The sequence below is a fragment of the Parus major genome, chromosome 1, assembly GCF_001522545.3.
Source record: "Parus major isolate Abel chromosome 1, Parus_major1.1, whole genome shotgun sequence".
Taxonomy (NCBI): Eukaryota; Metazoa; Chordata; class Aves; order Passeriformes; family Paridae; genus Parus; species Parus major.
Window position 1 is genome coordinate 14,169,890 of NC_031768.1, and position 21,551 is coordinate 14,191,440.

At 37.5% G+C, this 21,551-nt stretch overlaps 1 protein-coding gene across 7 annotated transcripts in view; it reads right to left on the reverse strand.

The window, feature by feature from the left end:
* The window catches only part of CNKSR2 (connector enhancer of kinase suppressor of Ras 2), a 205,760-nt gene that overhangs the window by 37,193 nt on the left and 147,016 nt on the right, over positions 1-21,551 (reverse strand). For all 7 annotated transcript variants that reach the window (XM_019006570.2, XM_015625115.3, XM_015625107.3 and 4 more), the window contains 7 exons: positions 20,445-20,493; positions 19,391-19,563; positions 17,210-17,283; positions 14,702-14,773; positions 8,953-9,020; positions 4,245-4,345; positions 2,572-3,109 (listed from right to left, as the gene is read on the reverse strand). In XM_019006570.2, the coding sequence (XP_018862115.1) occupies positions 2,572-3,109; positions 4,245-4,345; positions 8,953-9,020; positions 14,702-14,773; positions 17,210-17,283; positions 19,391-19,563; positions 20,445-20,493 (1,075 nt within the window). The remainder of the gene's footprint in view (positions 1-2,571; positions 3,110-4,244; positions 4,346-8,952; positions 9,021-14,701; positions 14,774-17,209; positions 17,284-19,390; positions 19,564-20,444; positions 20,494-21,551) is intronic.

The following is a 21,551-nucleotide window of genomic DNA, read 5'->3' on the forward strand; positions in this document are numbered from 1 at the left end:
GTATCTGAAAAAAGTGTGGAGCGCCTAGTTTGTGGTGCAGTTATTTGAAAACAATTCTGCAAGAGAAGTTGGAAGAAACAGGACTGCATTTTACTATTTAATTTAAATTCATGTGGTTCTAAAACTGAGAATGTAAAAACAGAAAGCTGAGAAAACAAACTTTTGGCAATGACATCTGACAACAGCAAAGGAGCTGCATTCTCATCCCACACAAAAAGCAACAGGAATGATTAAGCTTTAAAACACACATATGTACACACAAGAACACACATCCAAGAGTCCAGAACTATGTCAGAATCATAAATGTGTAAGGCAAATAAATATATTTAAAAGATTCTGATACCACATGAGGGAACATTCAGTATGAGGTTAGAACATTTCTGAAAGAGAGAGGATTTCCTTTCTCCAGACGGTTGCAATGTTTCATTTTCCCAGAGCAATGGAAATGAATTTCCCAGAGCAATGGAAGTGAAGGAGGCAGTGAGGTAGCACACACAATGTCACCCATTCTGTCAATGACTTAGAAGATGCAAGCAAATCTCTCAACTCAGAAACTGGATTGCACTAAAGAACACCACTTGCAGGAAATCCTCCTGCCTTTTATTGGTAAGGGACCTGGAAAAAGTCAACGTTGCAAACAGAACATTGCAGTCATAGCAACAAGCAATTCAACACTTATACTTTTCAACAGACAAGACAGTATTTTACTTCTGGTTTTATAATTTCAAGGTCAACAACTCATCATGAGCACTTGACTTGTCTAGCTGGTCATCAATGTCTCAAAAATAATCTCCTGTTAAAGTCTCAACCAAAGAAACCTCCTCACTCAAATAAAAAAAATGTGTGCACAGGGAGATCACTTCAAAAATTACACCTTTGTTCTCCTTATCTGGAAATTAGTATAGAAGGATGGAGAAAAGCCCAAGTCCATTAAATCAAGCACTAGCCTTTTACTAGTAATTAGCATGCTATAAAATGCTACAACCAGGTACACAAAAGCATTGAAATTGAGATTAAAAACACCTAAAACCTTAGACCTTGAACAGAATCTTTAAGTAGTGCTCAAACAGCACAGCAAAGCCAGTGGAAAGTCTCCTTGACCCTTCCCATTTTCAGTAAGGACTCTTTTAAAATATATTTTTTATACTGCTGTCAGTAAAAACCCATTTGAAAACCAAAACTGAAAGCTAAAAATAGGACAAAACGTTCTGCATGGTTAATGAAATTTAACCCTGTTAATTAGACAGCTTAATTTCACAGTCGGTACAAATCTGATATTACCCTAATAAATGTATCAGTTTTTAGCAAAGTATTATGCATGAACACAACTGAAATAGTGCCTTTTTAAACTTTTAATGCCATCACATTCAATATCTGCAAAAGAAACCACTGTTTCCTCAAAGCAGCAGAAGAAAGTAAAGAATTGGTGATGTTTAGAAGGTAATGCCTAAAGCATAAGGACAATGGAAAATTTTGATCTCTCCCAAGTATACTAAATAACATCCACATGAATTTAAATGATCAACAAAGGTGTTAAATGTAATGAATCCATTTAGGTAGGTAGTTAGTCATACAAAGCTTTCATTACCCTTTCCTCTCTTAACCATTTTTGTACTTTCCTGCAGTGAAAAAGTTGAATTTGAAGGAACAGATAGCAGAGACCCTTGGAGAGCTTCAAGGGCTATCGTTTGCCACTTCAAGTAACTTAATTGCAGTGTAACCCCACAAATCATGAGTGCAGGCTTTACTCACTGACCCTACAACCTGGGTGCGGACTCAACTTTGCTAGCAGCACATGCTGAGAAGCTCCACAAATGACAGCGAAGGACAGAGCATGAAACAGACACAAAAATGTGTTTACATGTTCAGGAGGGGCAGGGACCTTCTCTAATCCCTGGTTATTTGGATTATGTTTGATAAATAGAACTAATCTCTGTGGAGTTTATGTGCCATGTAACTGAGTTACCCAGCATTATGATTTTTTTAAGCCTCGCTGGTCAAAGTTGTTCTATTTTTTTTTTGTTTGAAATGCTTTTTGAATTTCTTTTTTTATAAATTACAATGAGAAGAACTGGGGAAAATATATTGTCTTTTTCAATTTCTTACAGATTTTGGCATGTCTTGTGACCTTCCTGCCTGGATACTACACAATGACAGCCCAACTCTGCACTCCAGGATTTACCAAGAGGTTTTTACAGCTCACATGGGGTTGGCTGGAAATCTTACTAAGCATCTCCCTGAAACACGTGTGTCAGTGGAGGAGATTACTGTGCAAGTGTAAGCATGAAGAAAGCATGGAAGCAAAATCCATTTAAACTAAGAGTTATTAGTGGAAAGTGGTTGTTGATCAGCCTACAGGGAAATGTCTGGTGATCATGAGAGGTCATGCAGCGCTCTGGTTATAAGGCCTCATACATAAGGCAGACCAAAGAGGTGTGCAACAAGGGGGACCTGGTAAAACATGGGGGATGTTGAAGGACTTTTGGGGATTTTTGATAGGAAAAAGGAAAAACGACCTCTACATTACACAAACAGGACGCTTGAAAAGCCACAGAAATATCCCATACTTACTTTTATCTTCCTGGTTTTCTTCTGCTGTTTTGCCTTCCTCTTCCTCCTCCTCCTCCACCTCCTTCTGCTGTGCTTCTTCGTGGTGGTCGGCAGCACCGACCGAGAGGCTCTGGCAGCAGTGGTTGAAGCCGCTATCCCGAGGCAGAGTGAAACTTCGGGGCTTTCCCCCGTTCCCGTTCAGCGCTTGCATCCGCTCACCCTCCACCAGGGGGAAGGGGCCGTAGTGGTCTTGCAGGTGGCACTTCTGGGTGGGCAAGGTCGACTGCCGCCGGTGCTCGGGGGACACCACGGCCACCTCGGAGAACACAGAGTCCTCCAGCGGCAGCGTCTGCAGGTAGTGGAGTCCCGAGCTGGTGAGCGGCGTCTCAATGAGGTCCTGCCAGGAGCGCCGCTGGCTCGCCGTCTTGCGCACCGGGGACTCGGTGGCACTCCCCGCCACCTCCGGGCGGAACTCCTCGTGCGACGACTGCGACTGCGACGTCTCCGTGGACGACAGGCGGCTGTGCTTGGGCTCCACGTAGGGGCTTGTGCAGCTCATCTGCAATGACAACGATGTCTCAGATCACACCGAGACCCACTGCTAATAAAAACCTGTCACTTTTCATCAGCAGCAATGGCACCCGGTTCATTAGTGAGTTGAAAACTTACCTAATTAACCTGTCCTGATCCTAATTTTAATGCATACCCATGTCTGTATATGTCACACCTTTAGGTCTAATACTGATAGTTATTCATAATAGCTATCTTTATTATGTCACTTAATCCATAAAATAAGCCAAGAAAATTTGCAGGAAACTTCACAAAATAGTGCAAAATACGGCACTATGGAAGACATAGAAGAGAGGTACCTGATTCATTCAAGACCTTAAAAACGCTATCCAAATGCCTGCTGTTCTTCTCTCTTGCTTTTCTTTGGAATCATGCTTGCAGTGCTTCAGTACTGTCATTCAAAGGTCTATAATTTTGTAAGATAAAGTCCTGCCTTCAAACTAAACATGATGAATGCTCTCTTTCCCCTGAACTTCTTGATTGTTCATTTCAAAAACCATATCCAAGTAAGATGCATTAGTTAACAGTGAGTATGCAGAGTGGAGAGTAAGTTAGAAGTCTATAATATAGTTTTAGACCAACAACTGCTACAAGAGGAAAGAAAAAAAAAACAAAAACCCAAATCCCCCTTTTTTGTAATTTTATTTCTCTATAAGAGAAACCTACTTTTTCACAATAACAGAATACCTGGTACTGCAATACAGGACAGAACATTTTTATGTATTTCTCTGTAAATTCAAGTGTAATTTGTTACTGTAAAGCTTCACAGCACAACTGCTGAAGCCTTAGAGAAGAGTCTGTGTTGTTCCTGAGGTAATAACATTTACTCAGAAAGTTGACAAGGGGGTGCTGAGGGATTGCCTGGATGAGCAGCTGTCCATCATGAATGAAGACCAAAAAGAAAGAATTCTGTAACTTAATCTATTTTGTGCAGCAAGTGGTATTATAAATCCCCGTTTTCTACAAACCCATGGAATGATGGCCATTGAAGTCTGCAATGTATGTTGCTTAACAAATGCCTTAAGTCAAGCACAGACTGAAAAACAGATGGTCAAGCACCATCCTGAGCAGGCAGAGGTGGCACTTGGGGCACACGTTCCTAGGGACAGCTGCAGGTGACTCACCGAAGGAGGCCGTGGGTACGTGTCGTACGGGGGCGGGGGGCTGTCCTGCTTCGGTGTTGATGGAGTGTCAGCTTCCTCCTTGTCACTCTCGCTCCAGTAATCTACAAGTTACATAAGGATCAGGTCAAAAACTGCCAACAGGTTTTGATGCATTTTTGTATTAGATAGGTTACTTTCACAAAAGCAACAGGATGTTCCTCCTTTGGTATCATTGGCAGTGTAATAGCAGAATGCTGATGCTGTCAGTGTTAGCTGCTGCAACTTGGAATTGTCTTCATCTAAAGAGGGAAAACTCTAAACATTATCAAGTATACTAAACCTAATGTCCCATTACAGAGCTATTGGAAAACAACCTGAAAATGAGCCACAAATTTAACTCTTGTGCATACCTTATAAGTGCAACAGGCAAATAGAATAGTCTTAATCCAAGTATCAGACTTTAAAGTATTTATACATCTACAAAAATAATTATGATTAGACATGTATTGGCTCAAAAATACTGAAATATTTTTGAACAGAAATGATTAAAAACATAGCTTTGCTAAAGTCTTGTTGTGTGCATAACATCACCAAATGTGTTTAACTAACTGGCAAATCAAACAGGTAGGGGTTATTGCACACATGAATAATCAGTGCAATTTTTCTACCCATTTTCTCCATTATATTCTACCAGTTAGACACGTTTTTCAATTCAATTTCTAATAACAAACAGCTGTATTTAAGGCAAGACAAAAAAACTTTGTCATATATTCGCTTCATAAAACAGCTGCTGCCCTGTTATCCATGCAAGAACATGAAGGTGATGGTAAGGAAAATAACGACAATGACATTTAAGAATGGAATTCAAAAAGGAGGATGTCAAAGTATAAAGGACATAGATTTTGTGGGCTAAGTTTAATGGGCTACAACGTTTCATTTTTTAAGGAAATAAGTCATGGCCAAGCTTGTTTCAAAGGGAAAAACATACAGAAGAATATAACACATGGGAATTTATATTTATTCTGTTACAAATATTTTTTGAAGCGGAACAGCAGCTAAATAAAAGGACACTGAACCTTAATATTCCCTGCAAAAAAATCCTAATTAACTGCTGACTCAGTTCAAGACAGACAACCTTTAACATTTTTGCACATTTTAAGATTTAAGCAAACATTTCTGCTGTCACTTTGTTTCTGACTGTAGTACCTTCCAGTATTTGGGTAAATCACTGTATGACAGGACACCAGAGATCAGACTACTCACAGATCAATCACAGGCAATTTTTACTTCACCTCAGATGTTCAACAAAGTACATCATTTACTACTCTCTCTTTGATAGAGAAGATTGATTGCTGCTTCACAAATGATCTAAACTAAAAATCCAAGCTGGCACAACATATAATTTTGTCTTTAGTAATTTTTTGTTATGATTACTATATTATATGATCAGTGATCTACCATATTTAATCTTATTCAAGACCTAAAACAGACTTACATTTAAACGACACCATCTTGAAACAGGAGTCTCTATAGTTTAGTATTTTTTTAGATTTTAGTATTGGTTGGGACAGCCTTATTTATCTGTTTAATTTTTCTTATTTATCTATTTAATTTTTCCACACAATAGCAATTCCATTTTTACTCCGAGCCTTTCAATTTGCTTCCTGCAAGCTTATAGCTGAGACATTATCTTTTAACAGTACAATAAATAAATTGCATAAATAAAATTTTTATGACTAAAAAATAAAAAAATCCTAAGTTATGTCTCTAGAAACCTGCAAATAATTTATTTCTGGTGAATAAAAGACTAAATCAGTGAAAACTCTTTTTCTAAATAAATCCTAGTTTTAAGAAAACTTGTTTCCAGCAACTTAAAACACTTGAAAATATTCAAGGCATGTTTGTTCCTGTTGCAGCAAAGCCTAATGGTGCGATGTGTGGTGAGAGACCTGTCAGAACTCCATTGTTCAGTGACATTTCTGCAGACTTGAGCTCAACTGTTTATTCTGAAAGCAAAATTTAGCAGTCTCAGTGCAGGTTCCAATTTTGGCTAAAAATACGAAGGTGTTCTTGCTGTCAAATCCACACACAAGAAAACACTGTACGATGATGCTTTTGCACCCCTTATCTCAGATAGGGAATTCTGTTGGCAGCCTACAGCTTGTCTTGAAAATTTCTGTAGTAACAGGGGTCAATTTTCAGATAAAATGTATGAAAATGGCCTCCCACCGATTTTTATAAATGCTCCTCTTTTGACAGCTGACTCATTAAAGTCCATCCAAAACATGTATGATGCTATGAAACAGTTGCTGTATTTCTCTCTGTAGATTTGTCCAATTCATTGATGGACAAGCTCTATGCATCAGACATATCTTGAAAGTTTCCTCAATGACTAATAGACTGAATATATTATATATAAACCAACATTGATCTGCCATTTCCTGAATAAATATCCTCTATTTATATAAACTAGGGATTTTTTTTCCTCTGATTTATATGACTGGAAAGTATATAACTTCTCCATCCAAGGAAGTCCCTTGATGTATTGCTAACATGCATTGTATTTCATATGAAAAGTGGAAAGTATTTTTATAAAACTGTTCAGTACAGAATGTAACATTTTATTCAGTAGTACACCCACAATTCCGTGATTCGTGCATCTCTGAAGCTATTGAAATATATTTTGTGCACTTTAGATTCAGAACTATTCAACTGTTAATTGAGACAGATTTGACAACTCCTGTTGAATTGTTTCAGAGGTATTATAAAGCTTTGCTGCAAAGGGCTGAACCACACAGAAATAAAAGATCTTTTGTCAAATCGAATATGCAGATGACAATTGGTACAGTCACTGAATATAGAAAATTCCAGCTTCATAGTTTCTATAATTGCAAATATGCTTGAGGTGATAGAGAGGTTGTACTTTGCTAACTTGATGCCTCTGCTAATTAGGGACACTACTGAGCTGTGTAACAGCCCTTCTGCTGGGAGCCAAGGAAAATCACCAGAGGCATTAAAACAGAGTATGGCAGCAAGGGGGGAATGTGATACTGCCTCCCACACTCAACACCACTAAGCAACACAAAGAGGGTGCAGTTCCACTTACCTGTCTATAACAAAATAACAGGAGTGAATTGTGCTAGAGTGGTAATGAAGAACTCTGTCAGTGCCTGGGATATAATTTCCATGGTCAGTGGGGTTTCACTGATTATCTTCAATAGGGAGACATTTTAATAATAAGCTACATGAGGCCTGAATGCACATCATCTCATGCCTAGCTGGATCATCTGCTATTTTATTACTCAGTGACTCCTTAGTAGCAATAATATTTCTTTATGTTCATCTGGATTTTGAAAGGTGTATCATGTGTGCAATTGTGCACTTGGACAGCATTAGCATAACATATACCTTTTCACCTACTGTCCCACATGGCATTGTAATTCTAGTGCCAACTTACTGTCAATAAAAATTGTAATTTGGCTTTGAATGCCAAAACAGAGGATTTCCTTGAAGACTGAGATTCAGAGTTTGTTCACAGCTTCTTCAAGCAGTGACAACAGATGGTACATAGGCTCTTTCAAACAGGTTACCGTAGTGCTGCTTAGGAAACTTAGGATTCCCAAACTGATTTCCAGGTGTGGTGAGGCACTGTGACCATGACTGAAGAACAGTGAGCATGGTGCTGCTACCCTGGGCTGTGTGAATGCAGAGGGCCTGGTGTCAAAAATGACACAAGGTTTTTGGGCCAAAACCCAAAATATTTCTGATGAAGGCTTCAGAGCCACAGAATTAAAAGCTGAGGTTTTGACTGAGTGGGAAGCAGGCAGCAGACAGGAATCTGGATAAGCTCTGGATCATCATGAGCACTGCAATTTTCCGGTGCCTGCTGTTGAGTATGTATGTTAAAAGGAGCAGGAATTCAAAAACTACCTGCTTGCAAAAGCAGATACTTGGATAGGAACCCTTCTATGCATCTGTGTCATGTCATTGGCAATTCTAAGAAACAACCTGCATGATACAATTGGACTGGCCCTTTCTTTCTTCTGTCTGTGAACACAATTTCTACTGCAACTGTTTAAAGCAAAGCAACACATGACTTAAACGCTGCTTTTTTAACCCATGAAGTATTGGGCATAAAAAATAAAATATGTAAAATGCTGTAACCCTACAGCTCCAAGTGGAATGCCAACAGGGCTGTGGCACACACTGCAATATAGTAAAACCAGTAGAAATTACAAAATTTAAGTGGTCTGAAAATCAAAGTCCTTACGGTAAATCCAATTATCTCAACAGGTTTTAGAAAAATGGTTTTGTTCCCAAGACCAATTTCATGCACTTCTGCCCTCTGTGAATTCCAACACCAAATGCAATGTTTGAAATAATTTTTTTAGCCTTCAGATTCTTAAGTTTCTTCTGATAAGGGACACAGATTCCTTAGTGATACCACACAGATACCACACAGCGGAGCTTGCTGCCAGTATATCTGCTTTTTTAGCTATCTTTTGCAGCCTTCTCAGAAATATCAGAATATCAGTATCTGCAGATCAGAGTCCGAAGGAGTTAATCAGAACTCCTGACAGAAAAGGAATTCTCTAAAGCAATAACAGTGATACCCATATGTGATTTGCTTTCAGATGATGAGAATGAGGCCTGATACACAGCAGGGAAAAGAGAACAGATGAACTTGTGATAAGAGCTGACAGAAGGAACCAAAATAACAACACATTACCTTGCTCTTGTTTGATCCTCTCTCTTTCTGCATAGCCAGCAGCAAGCATGTTAATTCTGTTGAGCCATCTGAAATAATATTAAAAAAAAGCAGTGATACCGATCCAGCCTCTTAATTTTTGCATGCATTTCTAGTAAAAACAAAGCTAGAAACATCTGAAGAAGATTAAGGACAATGTTATTTTTCATATCAGACAGCTGCTCTCTTTGATACTCTTATTCAGGGAGTCTCCAAAGATCTATGATTTTGCTGTTGAACAAACCATTTTCACAGCAAGGGTTTTATTTCAAATGGAAAACCATGTATGATATCAAACATCTGAAAAGTAAAGGATTTAGAGATAATCAACAAGCTGTTAAGTCTGCTGCTCACAGATATGCCATCACACAAATACTCCTACTGTTCTGATTTCTTAAGAATAAACACCACTTTTCAGAGATTTAAGCAATATTTTAAGACCTGAATTGGCAACTCAGCAGAGGAACAGAGCAGAAAACAGCAGTACAAAGAACAGGTTCACTCCAAACAGACATTGTGGTTTAATTATTCCCTTATGCTTTAGAGCTTACTTACAGTGCCGTGTACAAACAGAAAGAGGCATATCAGAATTCATTTTTGTGTTTGTGTCAGAGAAGTGCAGGGAGAAAGACAGTTGCTTCAATGCAATTCACAGCTAAGGCTTTAATCTCAATTTAGCCTTGAAAAAGTGCTTCCTTAAACTGCACAAATTAAAAAAAAAACAACCCAAACAAAACCATACAAAAAAACCCAGCACCCAAACACAAAAAACAACCCCAAAAACCCAAGCCAAAAAGCAAATGAGCTATTGCTGCTCTCTTCTAGTAAGGCTGTCATTGCCAAGCATACACTGAACTGCCTCCAGCAGGGCAGTTTCAACCTGTGCTCTTCCCCCATGGGGCTCTCAGTGTATTCATTAGCCAAATGCTTACACTGAATCAGGTGCTTCATCAACGAGGCTTTAAACCACCATGGCAATCTCCCGTGTTGTCCATTCCATGGTAAACCTGGAATTACTTGCTCCAGTCATCCCATAGTCAGGACTTGACAGGCCTGGTTTGCCAACCTACTGGCTTGCAATTTAACTGCTAGGGTATACAGAAAGACAACTCCAGTCAGGTTTGTGTTTTCTTCAGGAAGGGGAAACCCCCATTTGAGAAACCTGTGCCTGATGGGTTTTGTTTGCATACTGCATGCACAGAAACAGGATGTTTGTCTCAGCAGAGGACATACCTTTGTAATGATTCCTGCATGCCTGTCTTCAAGACATTGCCGTGCAGGGCAAGCATTAAGTCATAAAATACAGTTGCTTTCCTAGAAATTAACTCCTGTCATCATGGAGCCAGAGAACTGTAGAATGCTTTAGGCTGGAAGGATCTTAACAATAGTCTAGTTACCAATCCCCCTGGCACACAGGCAGGGACACTGTCCATTGACTAACTGCCCTTCCACAAACAGTGACCACATTTCTGATGTGTAAACCGTGTTAATGGTCCATAAATTATTGTACATTGGGAAGAAAGCTAAGAATTTACTCCTGAATTGATTGCAGAATACTTCATGTACCACACAATCAAAATTTCTACCAGAAGAATAGGGAAGCTGAAGAGGACACTTAAGATTTGAGTTGTAATTGTCAGGAAGTGCCATACAGTTGTAAAAACAAGCAGCATACAGGAACGGATATCCAACAAACCTCATCTCAGACAACGATTTTACATCTTCAATGCCAAAAGATGACCCAATACAAAGCTATATTTTAGGATCACATTCTTGATATGTGAAGACCTCCTTTGGGGATTAAAGCTCAGCTGCCAGCTGAGCCTGCTCTGCCAGCTCAAATCAGAGGCACAGAGGCAGGGACCTCACCCAAAGCACTCCAGCCCCTGCTGCAGAGGGACCAGCAAAGGACACAGACTTGTCTGTGTCCAAAGGATAAAGCAGCACAAGATGACAAGCATCTTCTCTGTCAAATGGCATGGCAGACAGTGGGGATGGTGCTTTGCTTGCCTCTCACCTATTCAGGATTTCACATTTCACCTATGAACCTCATTGGGTAGAGCTGCTGACCACAAAACATTGGACAACAAATACAGCTATAAAGGTTCTTCTGTCCTTCATTCTGTCCTAAACATGAGATAGCATTTCCTGGTAAGTGTGCTTATTAGTGAGGTAATCAATTAAACCAATGAAGACTTAACTGACAGTCAATTGATGCTGCTTACAGAGGTGACAGATGACTGTTTCCAGAAAAGCATTATTTCCTGAAAAGTACAAGCTAATGAGAGCCCAGGAAATGTGTGCCATTCTCTCACTCTGAGAGAGACAGGAGACTGACTTCACCTTTAATGAATTTCTGCAGGTCATGATCTGTGTTGAGGTTTGGACTATGACCTGCATCACCTGTGGGGTGAACCAGAAGGTACTGATGTGGCTGGAAACAGCGAACAACCACAGCCTTTGAGCAGTATGCCAGTCTGGAAGCTAAATGAATGGTATTTACTTCTGCATATTTTCTGGTATGTGACTACTAAAGTTTCTTCAGATATGGCTAGAGAATTAATATTATTTTAATAAAGCATGGCCAGAGTTCCAGTTCATTGAAGTTAGAATTGTGTGAGAAATCCAGCACACTGAACCTGTATCAAAAGGGAAACGTACAGATCTCCTGCAGAATGGAAGAGGAGTAATACATGCCTGGATTAAAATGCACTGGGGACAAAAGCTCCAATCATATAGTTACACAAATGTTTCTTAATATGAATATAAATAGATACAAAGCCCTATGACATGGAAAAGATTTATGTCTTTCTTTGCTTCAGTGTGTGTCCTGGTAGGCACTGTAACCTTTGGAGGGCAAGAGGCCAAGAAAATATTGCTTTACAGCAAATGCAGCTTCAATATTCTTGTGAGAATTACAAGATCTGTTTTCTAGGTATGAAAATAAATACAGTGTCACTGGTAACTGCAGTAGTCATTCAAGTTTCTTTTTTCTTTTCTTTTTAAGAACAGCACACTCATGTCTTGTCAGTATTTAACTAAAACAGTTTTATGACACACAGAACAGGATTAAAACCCCCTGACTTTCTGCAGACCTGCAGTTTCTGTAAGGAAGGATGTACATTACTCTCACTCTCACAAACTAGTAGGACACGTTTCTCTCTCTTATCTCACATTCAAGTAAATGCAATACTTTTGGTCAAAGCAGGGTTTCAAATGCTCCTTAATAATAAAACTCAAGGCTATAGGATGAACTTGCTGTGTGGGAATATGGATACCTTAAGAGTGTGTGTGAGTACCTGAATGCAGTATAACCAGAGTGAAGAGAATAACAGTGAATTTCCAAGCAACATGTTTCCATGACCATACACTTACTCTAGAAAATAGTACTTTGCATCTATAAAGGATAGTCTGTCCTTCTTCTCACACAGAAAAAGCATGCTAATAGGTAAAAAGAACATTTTGCTGGCGTGACCACATAACCTAAAGGGACTTCAGACTCCACAGCAACAAAGTTTAGTGATTACAGCTCTCCAGACCCCTTACCAGTGCAATGGTGTGGCACAGTCATAAAAGTAGTAAGAAAATTTGAACAGTGACAGAGCTACCTGAGATTAAAATACCCATTTTATCTGAGTAGATACACACAAACAAAAACTTCATAGCTGGCAAACATGTTTTTATATAAAAAACTGAATCATTTTATACAAGGGATGACGAACTGAGCCATTTTGAACTCTCAGTCATTCTGTGTATTAGCAGTGAAATGACTGCCTGATACATAACTAGAATCTATATCAGAAACTTGACAAACAAAAGATAAAATAATGCAAAGAGTACTAATTTAACTTCATAATTTCATTCTGTGTTTTACTTCATCTAGGCTTCACAATACTTTTAGACAGGAAGTATTTTATTATCCCTGCATTTGAAAGACTATTTTTCAGTTTTTCACTTTTTTCCAATCTATTGAGTTAATTGAGTATTTGTGAAAGTGAACCAATTTTTATAAAATATTAAACAAAGAGAAAAAATAAAATTCTCTGGTGAGAATGATGGCAACTCAAATGTAAGAATTTCAAGTAATTCTGTAGACCTGGACAGGGTTTGAATTTAGATGTGTATAACTCAGATCAAAACTTTGTCAAGCTCATTCCAAAAGAATTAATAAGCACTAATTTCAAAATACAATAAAACGACTATCTGTAGTGGGAAGATAAAAATCTTTTAATTCCTGAATTTTGCACTACACAATATATTTTAAAAATATCGCTGCATATTTGCTGCTGTTTCTGATTACTGAAAAATACGTAAATTTCTATCCTTAAAAAGAAGGTGCTGTGTCATAGTGAGTGAGGACCTGCTGACAGAAATGATTTAGCTACTGCTTTGTTCAGGATATATTGTTGACCATGTCATTATTCTATTTGCTGCGCAGCAAACTGCATTTTGAGTGACCGGCTTGACAGAATTATCAAAGAAAGGGAATCCTAAAATTTCACAAACAAATAAAAAGGTTTTCGGTTTTCTAACTGAGAAGAGACTTTTGAAGTGAGCCTCAGTCATGCACAAACTTCTGAAAAAATGTTAACAGAGAGCTATTTCTAAAGGAAAGCTGGCACAGTATAGTATCAGCACGCCTTTCCACCCAAATATTATCAGCAATGAACTGGCAGTATCCTGAAGGTGCTCTGCCAGGAACTTGAATCTAGTACACACAGGAGAGATTCAACCACGATTATAGGACTTGCTAAGTTTTATTGATTCAGTTTTAGCTCCTTTTTCCTCTGTTTTGAAAACTCCTCTGGTGAGAGAGGATATCAACAGACATTATCTAGGATACAACAATTCTCAGGTTGCAATAATAGATTTTTGTTTGTGTCCTCTGTCATTTGATGAAAATGGCGTACTATTTTGAACTGAATTAATTTCAGTTTATATTGTGAAAATAAATGAAATAAACCCCCTAATATTTGAATAAACATGGGATTCATGTTCCAATTTACCATTCAAATGAATTAAGAGGAATTGTGTTTATTTTGTGCTGAAGTCTCAATCATTTTTCTGAAAAATTGCACGTGGCCAAGAATAGATACAAAATTCAGAACTCAAGGAACTAGGACTTAAGTCCTTGTTCTTTTTTGAAGAGCCAAAATTTTCCCTATCAAATCCAATACAGCCAAAATTTCACTTCAAAATTCATGGAAGTAGAGAGAATCTGCAAAATTCATTACTTGTAACCCCCACTCCTTTTGCAAGACTGGCATAAAAAAATAGTGACTGCTTTAAATCTTTCTCCAACTTCTTATTCCCTCCAGGGCCAGAAACTGAAGGACTCCCTGAGGAAGCATCACATGTGTTTGGGAATATGTAAGGAAGCAGAGTTGGAGACACTTCCCCTTGCAGGTGTGACACAGCCAATTCCAGAAACATGAAATTCTGAAATTGGGTTGGGATGTTTAACACACTGTATTTATTTATTTTTTTTAAGAAATGGAATCATGTTTCTAAAGAATTCAAACCTTTGTATCAAAAAAGGGGTAATTTTTGCATTAATTGAATAATTAACATATGAAGCCAGTCAGAAACAATGTTACTCTGCACCTATTTTCTCAGCAATTAAAATTATCTTTTTAGACTAACGAGTAATTTATGATACCTGTGTTATTAGTAGCTTCAAGAAGTGTCACATTTAAGGAATGGGTCCTTGAACTTTGCTAGATTTCCTTACCTGTTCATATCATCTAGATGTTCAGCAGCAAAATAAAAACTTTTGATCTTAGGATGGCAGGCTTTGAATGCACTGTAGAGGAAAAACATAATTAAAAAAATGTAATGGCACAAATCTTTTTTTTTTTTTCTGAAATGTAAGAATGCATGGTCACCAAGGAATGAGATGAGTTCATATTTCTGCGTTGCTGCATGCCCCCAAACAGTATATGAACATACAACTTTTAGGATTGTGCCAGGTTTCACCAAGTAAAGTGCTCTTCAACTACCCTTCTAAATAATCACTGATTCACATGTGCATAAATAATTGTTCAACCATCACCTGCAGTTTACTGCATGTGGATAAAGTTCATCAGTTAAGGATGTAATTTCATGTATTGGGTAATTCTGCTGATATATATAGCTGTCAATTTTTTCTGAACAGAAAACCGACTAAACAATTAATTCAATACAACAATAAAATTCTCAATCCTTGTGATTTCTCATGTCCCAGTGACTTTGACATCACTTTCAGCTCTAATGACTGCATTTCAAGCAGGAAACTGTGATGTGCTGATTGACTTCTGAGAAGCTGTCATAAATCAACAGCGTGTTCCTGAGGTCATTCTAAGCAATGGGCAATTACATCTCATCTTTCCTTTCCACCAAAATAATCAACATGACCAGGCTGAGTGAATTACTGCATTTCATACATAATATGAAATAAATTACTAGAAAGACTCTTTTAACCATGTTGGATAAAGATTTATGGTGAAGTACCTGAAGACCCAGCAAATGCACTTGAAATAATGAATAATTTACAGTAGAGAAGAATAATTTGGAGAATAATCTGAAGGTATCTCTTAAGAACAAGAAATGTAACAGTCCCAAAGAAAACAAGGAAAACTGCAAACATGATACATGATGAGCATCACCACCATTTTTCTGAGATATAATGGATTTTACACATACAAGCACACACATGTATATAATGTAATAAAGTAATTCTCACTCTCTAATCGTGTTTCAGAAAAATGGTAATGACCTTCTTCATGCTTATCATGCTTGCAATTTTCAATATACATGTCAGTGTGCACATAGATGTACACAAATCTATGTTTTAGAAATCAGGCAGATGAAATTGGTAATAGAAAAGTTACTGCAAGAGAAAATAACATAACATTGAGACTGAACGGATTCCTCCAACACATGACAGCATAACAGTGTTATGCAAGTCAAAGCAGATGTACAGCAACATCTGCTCAATTTAGAAAGACATCATCAAGTTACTGAGACCTAAAACTGGACTTCTTAAAGCTGTTACAGCATCTGTCATCCGGATTCTTAAAGTTTTTTTTCCCTTTATCTGCCACCCAAAGAATAACCACATTTTATGTGCTGCTATTCAGCAGACACTAAATCGAGTAAAAACAAACCAGAGTAATTTAAGCAGGGTGCAATTCTGAAAAATGAGTTGACTTTATGCTGCTGCCCCAACAAAAGAGAAATGAAGCACTTTAGCCATGTAGCCCAAGGACATAGGACAGCAGGCTCCAGCTAATGTATCTTTTTACTTTTTTTTTAAATGCAGTTTTTATCTTCTGCCCTTTGAGACCACCTTGAAGTGTAGAGATAATCCTAAAGAGAGATACAGATCAACTGATACAAGATTGGTTCTTTCTGTAGAACTGTAGGTACTACAAATCATACCATTTTATATTTAAAAATGATGTTATGCATGAATTTCAGCAATTCCAGTCTTGCTTAAATAACTTAAATCATTAGAAGGCAAGGCAAAAAATTTTGAACAATAATGACTCCAAAAATATCTCTGTGGAAGCATGCACCTGTCACATTGCTACAAATGCTTGAATTTATCTAAATAATAAATGGATTTGTACAATGGCACAAATCTGGATAGCAGCATAAACAGGTAAGAAGAAATGTTCTTTGAAACCTTTAGGTCATATAACAAAAATACAACAAATCATTGTCATCCTCTTTTTTTTTAACTCTGCCTCAGGACTGAAATAATGTCTCAGCAAACTTTGAGATGATTCTAACTAATTTGGAGTTACATTAAATATTGATGCCTGACCACAAACTTGGGGCTTTCTTATTTGGATGGTCTCTGTATTATGCTCTTTACTGAGTATTAAGCACACAAACACTCTCCAACCCCCAATAAACAAATAAAAAAAATAGCAACCCCAAACAAAAAGGATCAAAAAAAGAAAGGAAAGCTGGGAAAATAAGGGGACAGAAGCAGCCAAGCAGTCTTCTTGCTCATAAATCATTTTGGTCTAGTCAAGCACTGTGGTTCATGATGCAGTGAAAAAATAGCCTTCTTTGGGCAAGATGGCACACACAACACAAAAAATTAATTTGCTTTTTTTGTATGAGCTTATTCTGTGATACAACCTCATGACAACTGTAACTAAGTCCATTATCTCCCTGTTTTAAGGGAAAACCTTGTCCTTTGTTTGCACTTTATTTATTGTATCATTGCATTATTTTTGAGCGTGCTTACTATTTCTTGCGGCATTCACTGGCTCTGTCAATTTTAAATTCAGGTAGACTGATGAATCCTTCTGCTTTTTCATCCTGCAAAGATAGTTCCAGATATTACTGTAGCTAAAGTGTCAGGAAAAAAACCCCACCATGATGAAAACTTACAAATATTTTCACTTGCCTGCTTCTTACAAAAGGAATACTAATGTCTGCTCTGCTCTGGCAAACCTCCCACAGAAGTCATTGGGAATTTTGCCGAAGTAGCAAGACAGATCCCTTGGTGAAAAACACAATTTTAAATACCCAGTTTTCTGAAACAATTTCACAGCTGAACTAACATTTGAAAATATACAAAATGACCAAATGTATTCAGTCAATTAGTTATTGTAATTAGTTAATTTTTGGGGAAAATGGACTAATTAGTAAGGAGAAATGCAGCCTAGTGGAAGTAACAGAGAAAAAAGCATTTCAATGGGTGTTATCATTTTTATGTATAACAGCTAAGAGGCATGGTATCTCTTCAGCTGCTTTCATCTCTCTACAACACCCAGAATATATCTGACCTTCCTCCCCTCTCCTCTGAAGATTTACACAGTTTATTTTATCAGCTATGCAATCTCCCTCAACTTTTCACAGTTTGAAAGCGTTATTTATTTTAAACTACTATTACATCAATAACACAGACTCTGTTATTTAACTGCTCATAACTTTGCATGCAAAATTAAAAATAATCATTGAAATTAAGCTGGAAAACACACACATGTATGTGAAAGAATTCCATGAACATAGATATTTTCCTAATAGTTTGTATGGTTATTTACACCAAATACGCAGTCTATATGATTATATGCCTTCTTAAAAATAAATAAAAGGCACAAATCAGCATATAAAACTGAAGCTGGAGTCATTATGTGAAGGTACAGGGTTGTAACAGGCTCTGCATAAGCAGGTATTTTAAAATCAAAGAGACACTGTTTAGAATAATCTTGCTATTTCTTTTTTGAATGGGTGCCTAGAGAAATAGAGTTTTGGCAAGAACAATGTTGGCTTGTCTGTCCACCTGCCATTGAGGCACCCCCTACCAGCCTTTGAGTCTACTGGTGATGACAGACTGTGCTGAGGAGCTGAGATCTCAAAAACAACCAAAACTCAGAAAATCTGAGGGAAACTTGGGGTAGGGTGGGAGGCAGAGGTGCTGAGAGCACTGCCCTCCACACGGGAAGTACGGCACAACCGCGAGGTTCCCGCTGCTCCTTGGACCCGGCTGCCGACCGCTCACTGCACTTGTACGCACCAATTACTGCCCTAATGAAAACCTAGCAGTAGCTCAGGGAGGGAGAATGGAGAGGAGGGAGATAGGGTTACTGATCTGAAGCTGGGATCAAGGCACAAATGGAATGAGTCTAGGGAAAGAGGCTTTGAGAACTCTGGCCATGGAACAACTTGCTTTCTGTTTATTCAGGGAGAAATTGGGGATTACTTCGAAAAGGTTATGTACAAATGCTTGCTGTGATTAAAAGAACAAGTTGAGGACAGAGTGCATGCAGATGTTAACAATGGCTTTATCTCAGCATATTTACTAATGAGTCTAATAGGATTAAAAATCAAGGTATTGTAACACTGGCAAAAAGCTTTGTATCTAAAGCTGATATAATAAGTGTGTACCAGTGCAGAAAATGTTGCATAATCAAAGCTGTTCACAATTCAGCTGGGATGCTCCTGTGCTTTTAAGTTCAGCATATATGAGCACTGAAATCATACCAAAAGCTACAAAGAAAAAACAACAGGAGAACAGAACTGAGAAAACAGAACTATCTTCCTTAATTGCCTAGCAGAGATAAACAAGAACACCAGGCAGCACAACATTAAAGTTTACACTCCCATGACTAAGCCTGAATGACGGGATTAAGTAATTACCTTTTCGCTTTCAAGGGTTTGAGGATAAATTTATTCTAAACTGGTGTCATGAGGACGCAGAAAACTGTGTTATTTCTCCATGTAGTAAAAGGTGAATTGGAAGGAAAAAATATCTCAAAACCTTCATGGCAATTTTGGCAGGCAGTTATATTAATTTCAGTATGATTATTTGAGTGAATAAAGTTATTAACATATATAAGCACTGAAAGCATTGGTCTCTCACTAAATCATGACTACAGCACTACACACAGCATTCGTTGAGACCATGAGTACAGATGTTTACCTCTTCATTGATATACCAATATAGAGACGTGTCCTTCAGGACAAACCAGTACTTTTTCCATTTTTGGGAGAAATAACTCTTGGCATCTTTCTTTTTCCAAAGCCAGCCTTCACAGTCCCCTCGACCAAGATCTTTACATGAGATCCGTCTTTTGCTTTTACCAGCAATTGGAGCTGAAAATGACAACAAGGTGATGTGAAAGCATTTGATTTGTTCACTAAATCAATAAGACACCTAGTCAGTATTCACTATATTTCTGTTTGAGAAAATTAATTAAAAATTTCAATGTCTAATTGCCATGAAAAATTATTACAAGCATTCTACTTTGACCACAAAGCTTATGCACACCACCATAAGTTAAAAGCCAAAGCAAACCAAACCACCAAACCAAACCACGTTCAGCATCTCAGAGCTCATATTCTATGGATAGGAAAAAAAAGAAAAAAAAAAAAAAAGCAACACAGAAAGAGAAGACGGAAGACGCTATAGAAAAAAGAAAGGCAAGATATTTAAAAATAAGAAAAATGCTTATTTGCAATTTTCAACAGATTAATATTTCACATTAAAATAAAGCGCACAACATATAAATTCATGTACTTCCCACTTGGTTACCAAATACAATTATTCAAGTACTTCACAGGTGTTCACAAACCTCTCTTTGCAGCTCTTTTTGAAACTAAATGGTTCCTAAGGCCTTTGTACTTCAAAATCAAAGGAGGAAAATTTACTATGATATAAATTACCTGAGAGCGTAGGTAATGAGCAAGTGCTGCAGTGAGGCATTACCTGAACACAGCTGGAAAAACCAACCCTGGCCCCAAAGAGGCTAGAGTCTAAGTATTCAAAAAAAAGATAAAAGCAGATACATGAAGGTAGAGGAGCATTAGGAAACTATGAGACATCAGTAATGGACTAATACATTCTCAACATGATCAACTGAACTGAACATTTTATCAGAGCTAACAAGTTACAGTTCCTCACATATTGCAATACCATAAAATTAATCTTGGCATTTCCCTTCCTACCCATATATGAAAACAAAATTATTTTTTACCTTTGTTCTTCTTTTTACTTTTCTGTTGTAGAGAAGACTGCTGAAATGTCTACAAGAAAATCAAAATGGAAGAAGTGAAAATACAATGTTTATATTCAACCACATACTTATAATAAAAGCAATGTTACATGAAGTCATATCAGGCAATACCAGCCAAGAGAATTCTAGGCTTAAGAAAAAAGGTAATTTTAGTTCACCTGTTCATAAGGTTGTAAAGCAAAAAAGCACACTGTGAAACATCTCAAAACAGATCACCACTTAGGCTGCCAAACCAGCTGTAGGTTCTGTCCAAAATGGTCACTCTCCTCTTGTTCTCTTATAAAGAATGAATGTCTCTCTTTGTTTACTATAATAATGAAGCTACACAGCCCATGTATTTCTAATGTATACATGTAAATAAATTTTCCTTGATATCTATATGTAAATATGCAAAATATTTATATTAAATGCAAAATAACCCACTAAGAGCCTAATGCAAGTGTGGAAGTATTCATACAATGGTCATTAGACCATCAGACAATTTTCTTAGAACCAGGCCTAGTATTCTGAAAGACATGAGTAAATTCTCAGCTAAATCACAACTGGGAAAAAGTCTTCCAAATAAAAAGTCTGAACCAGAACTATATGTTTTCACCAGGTTTTAAGTGGAAGTATTTCCCTCCAGCTGATCCACTCCCACAAATTAACCCACTCCCTTGACAATTAGACAGGATGGAAATGGCTCCTTTATTTAATATCTTAGCTAATTAGCAATATCAATAAATATTAACAAATTTTATAACCATTTCTGTTAAAAAACTTTGACTCAGATAAGAACAATCCCCTGTGAACTCCAAAAAAACAAATAAAAATAAAGTAATTAATCAAGCAAAATTAAAAGATTTGATTTCCCTTGGTTTGAATTTTAGTTTTCTGGAAAGGCAGACAAATGTATCAGTGTTAAAACTAAGGAAAGGGTACATAAGAGTGTCTGTGTGTTAAAACTTCCTACTTCAGCTTGTCAGGAATCAATACTTTTGTGCCACTTGGTAAAAATAAACCTAAGCAAAAGCACTGAGAGCTCTGCAATCCCAAATCCTGTTGCTAGTAGGTAAGACAAACCCTCTG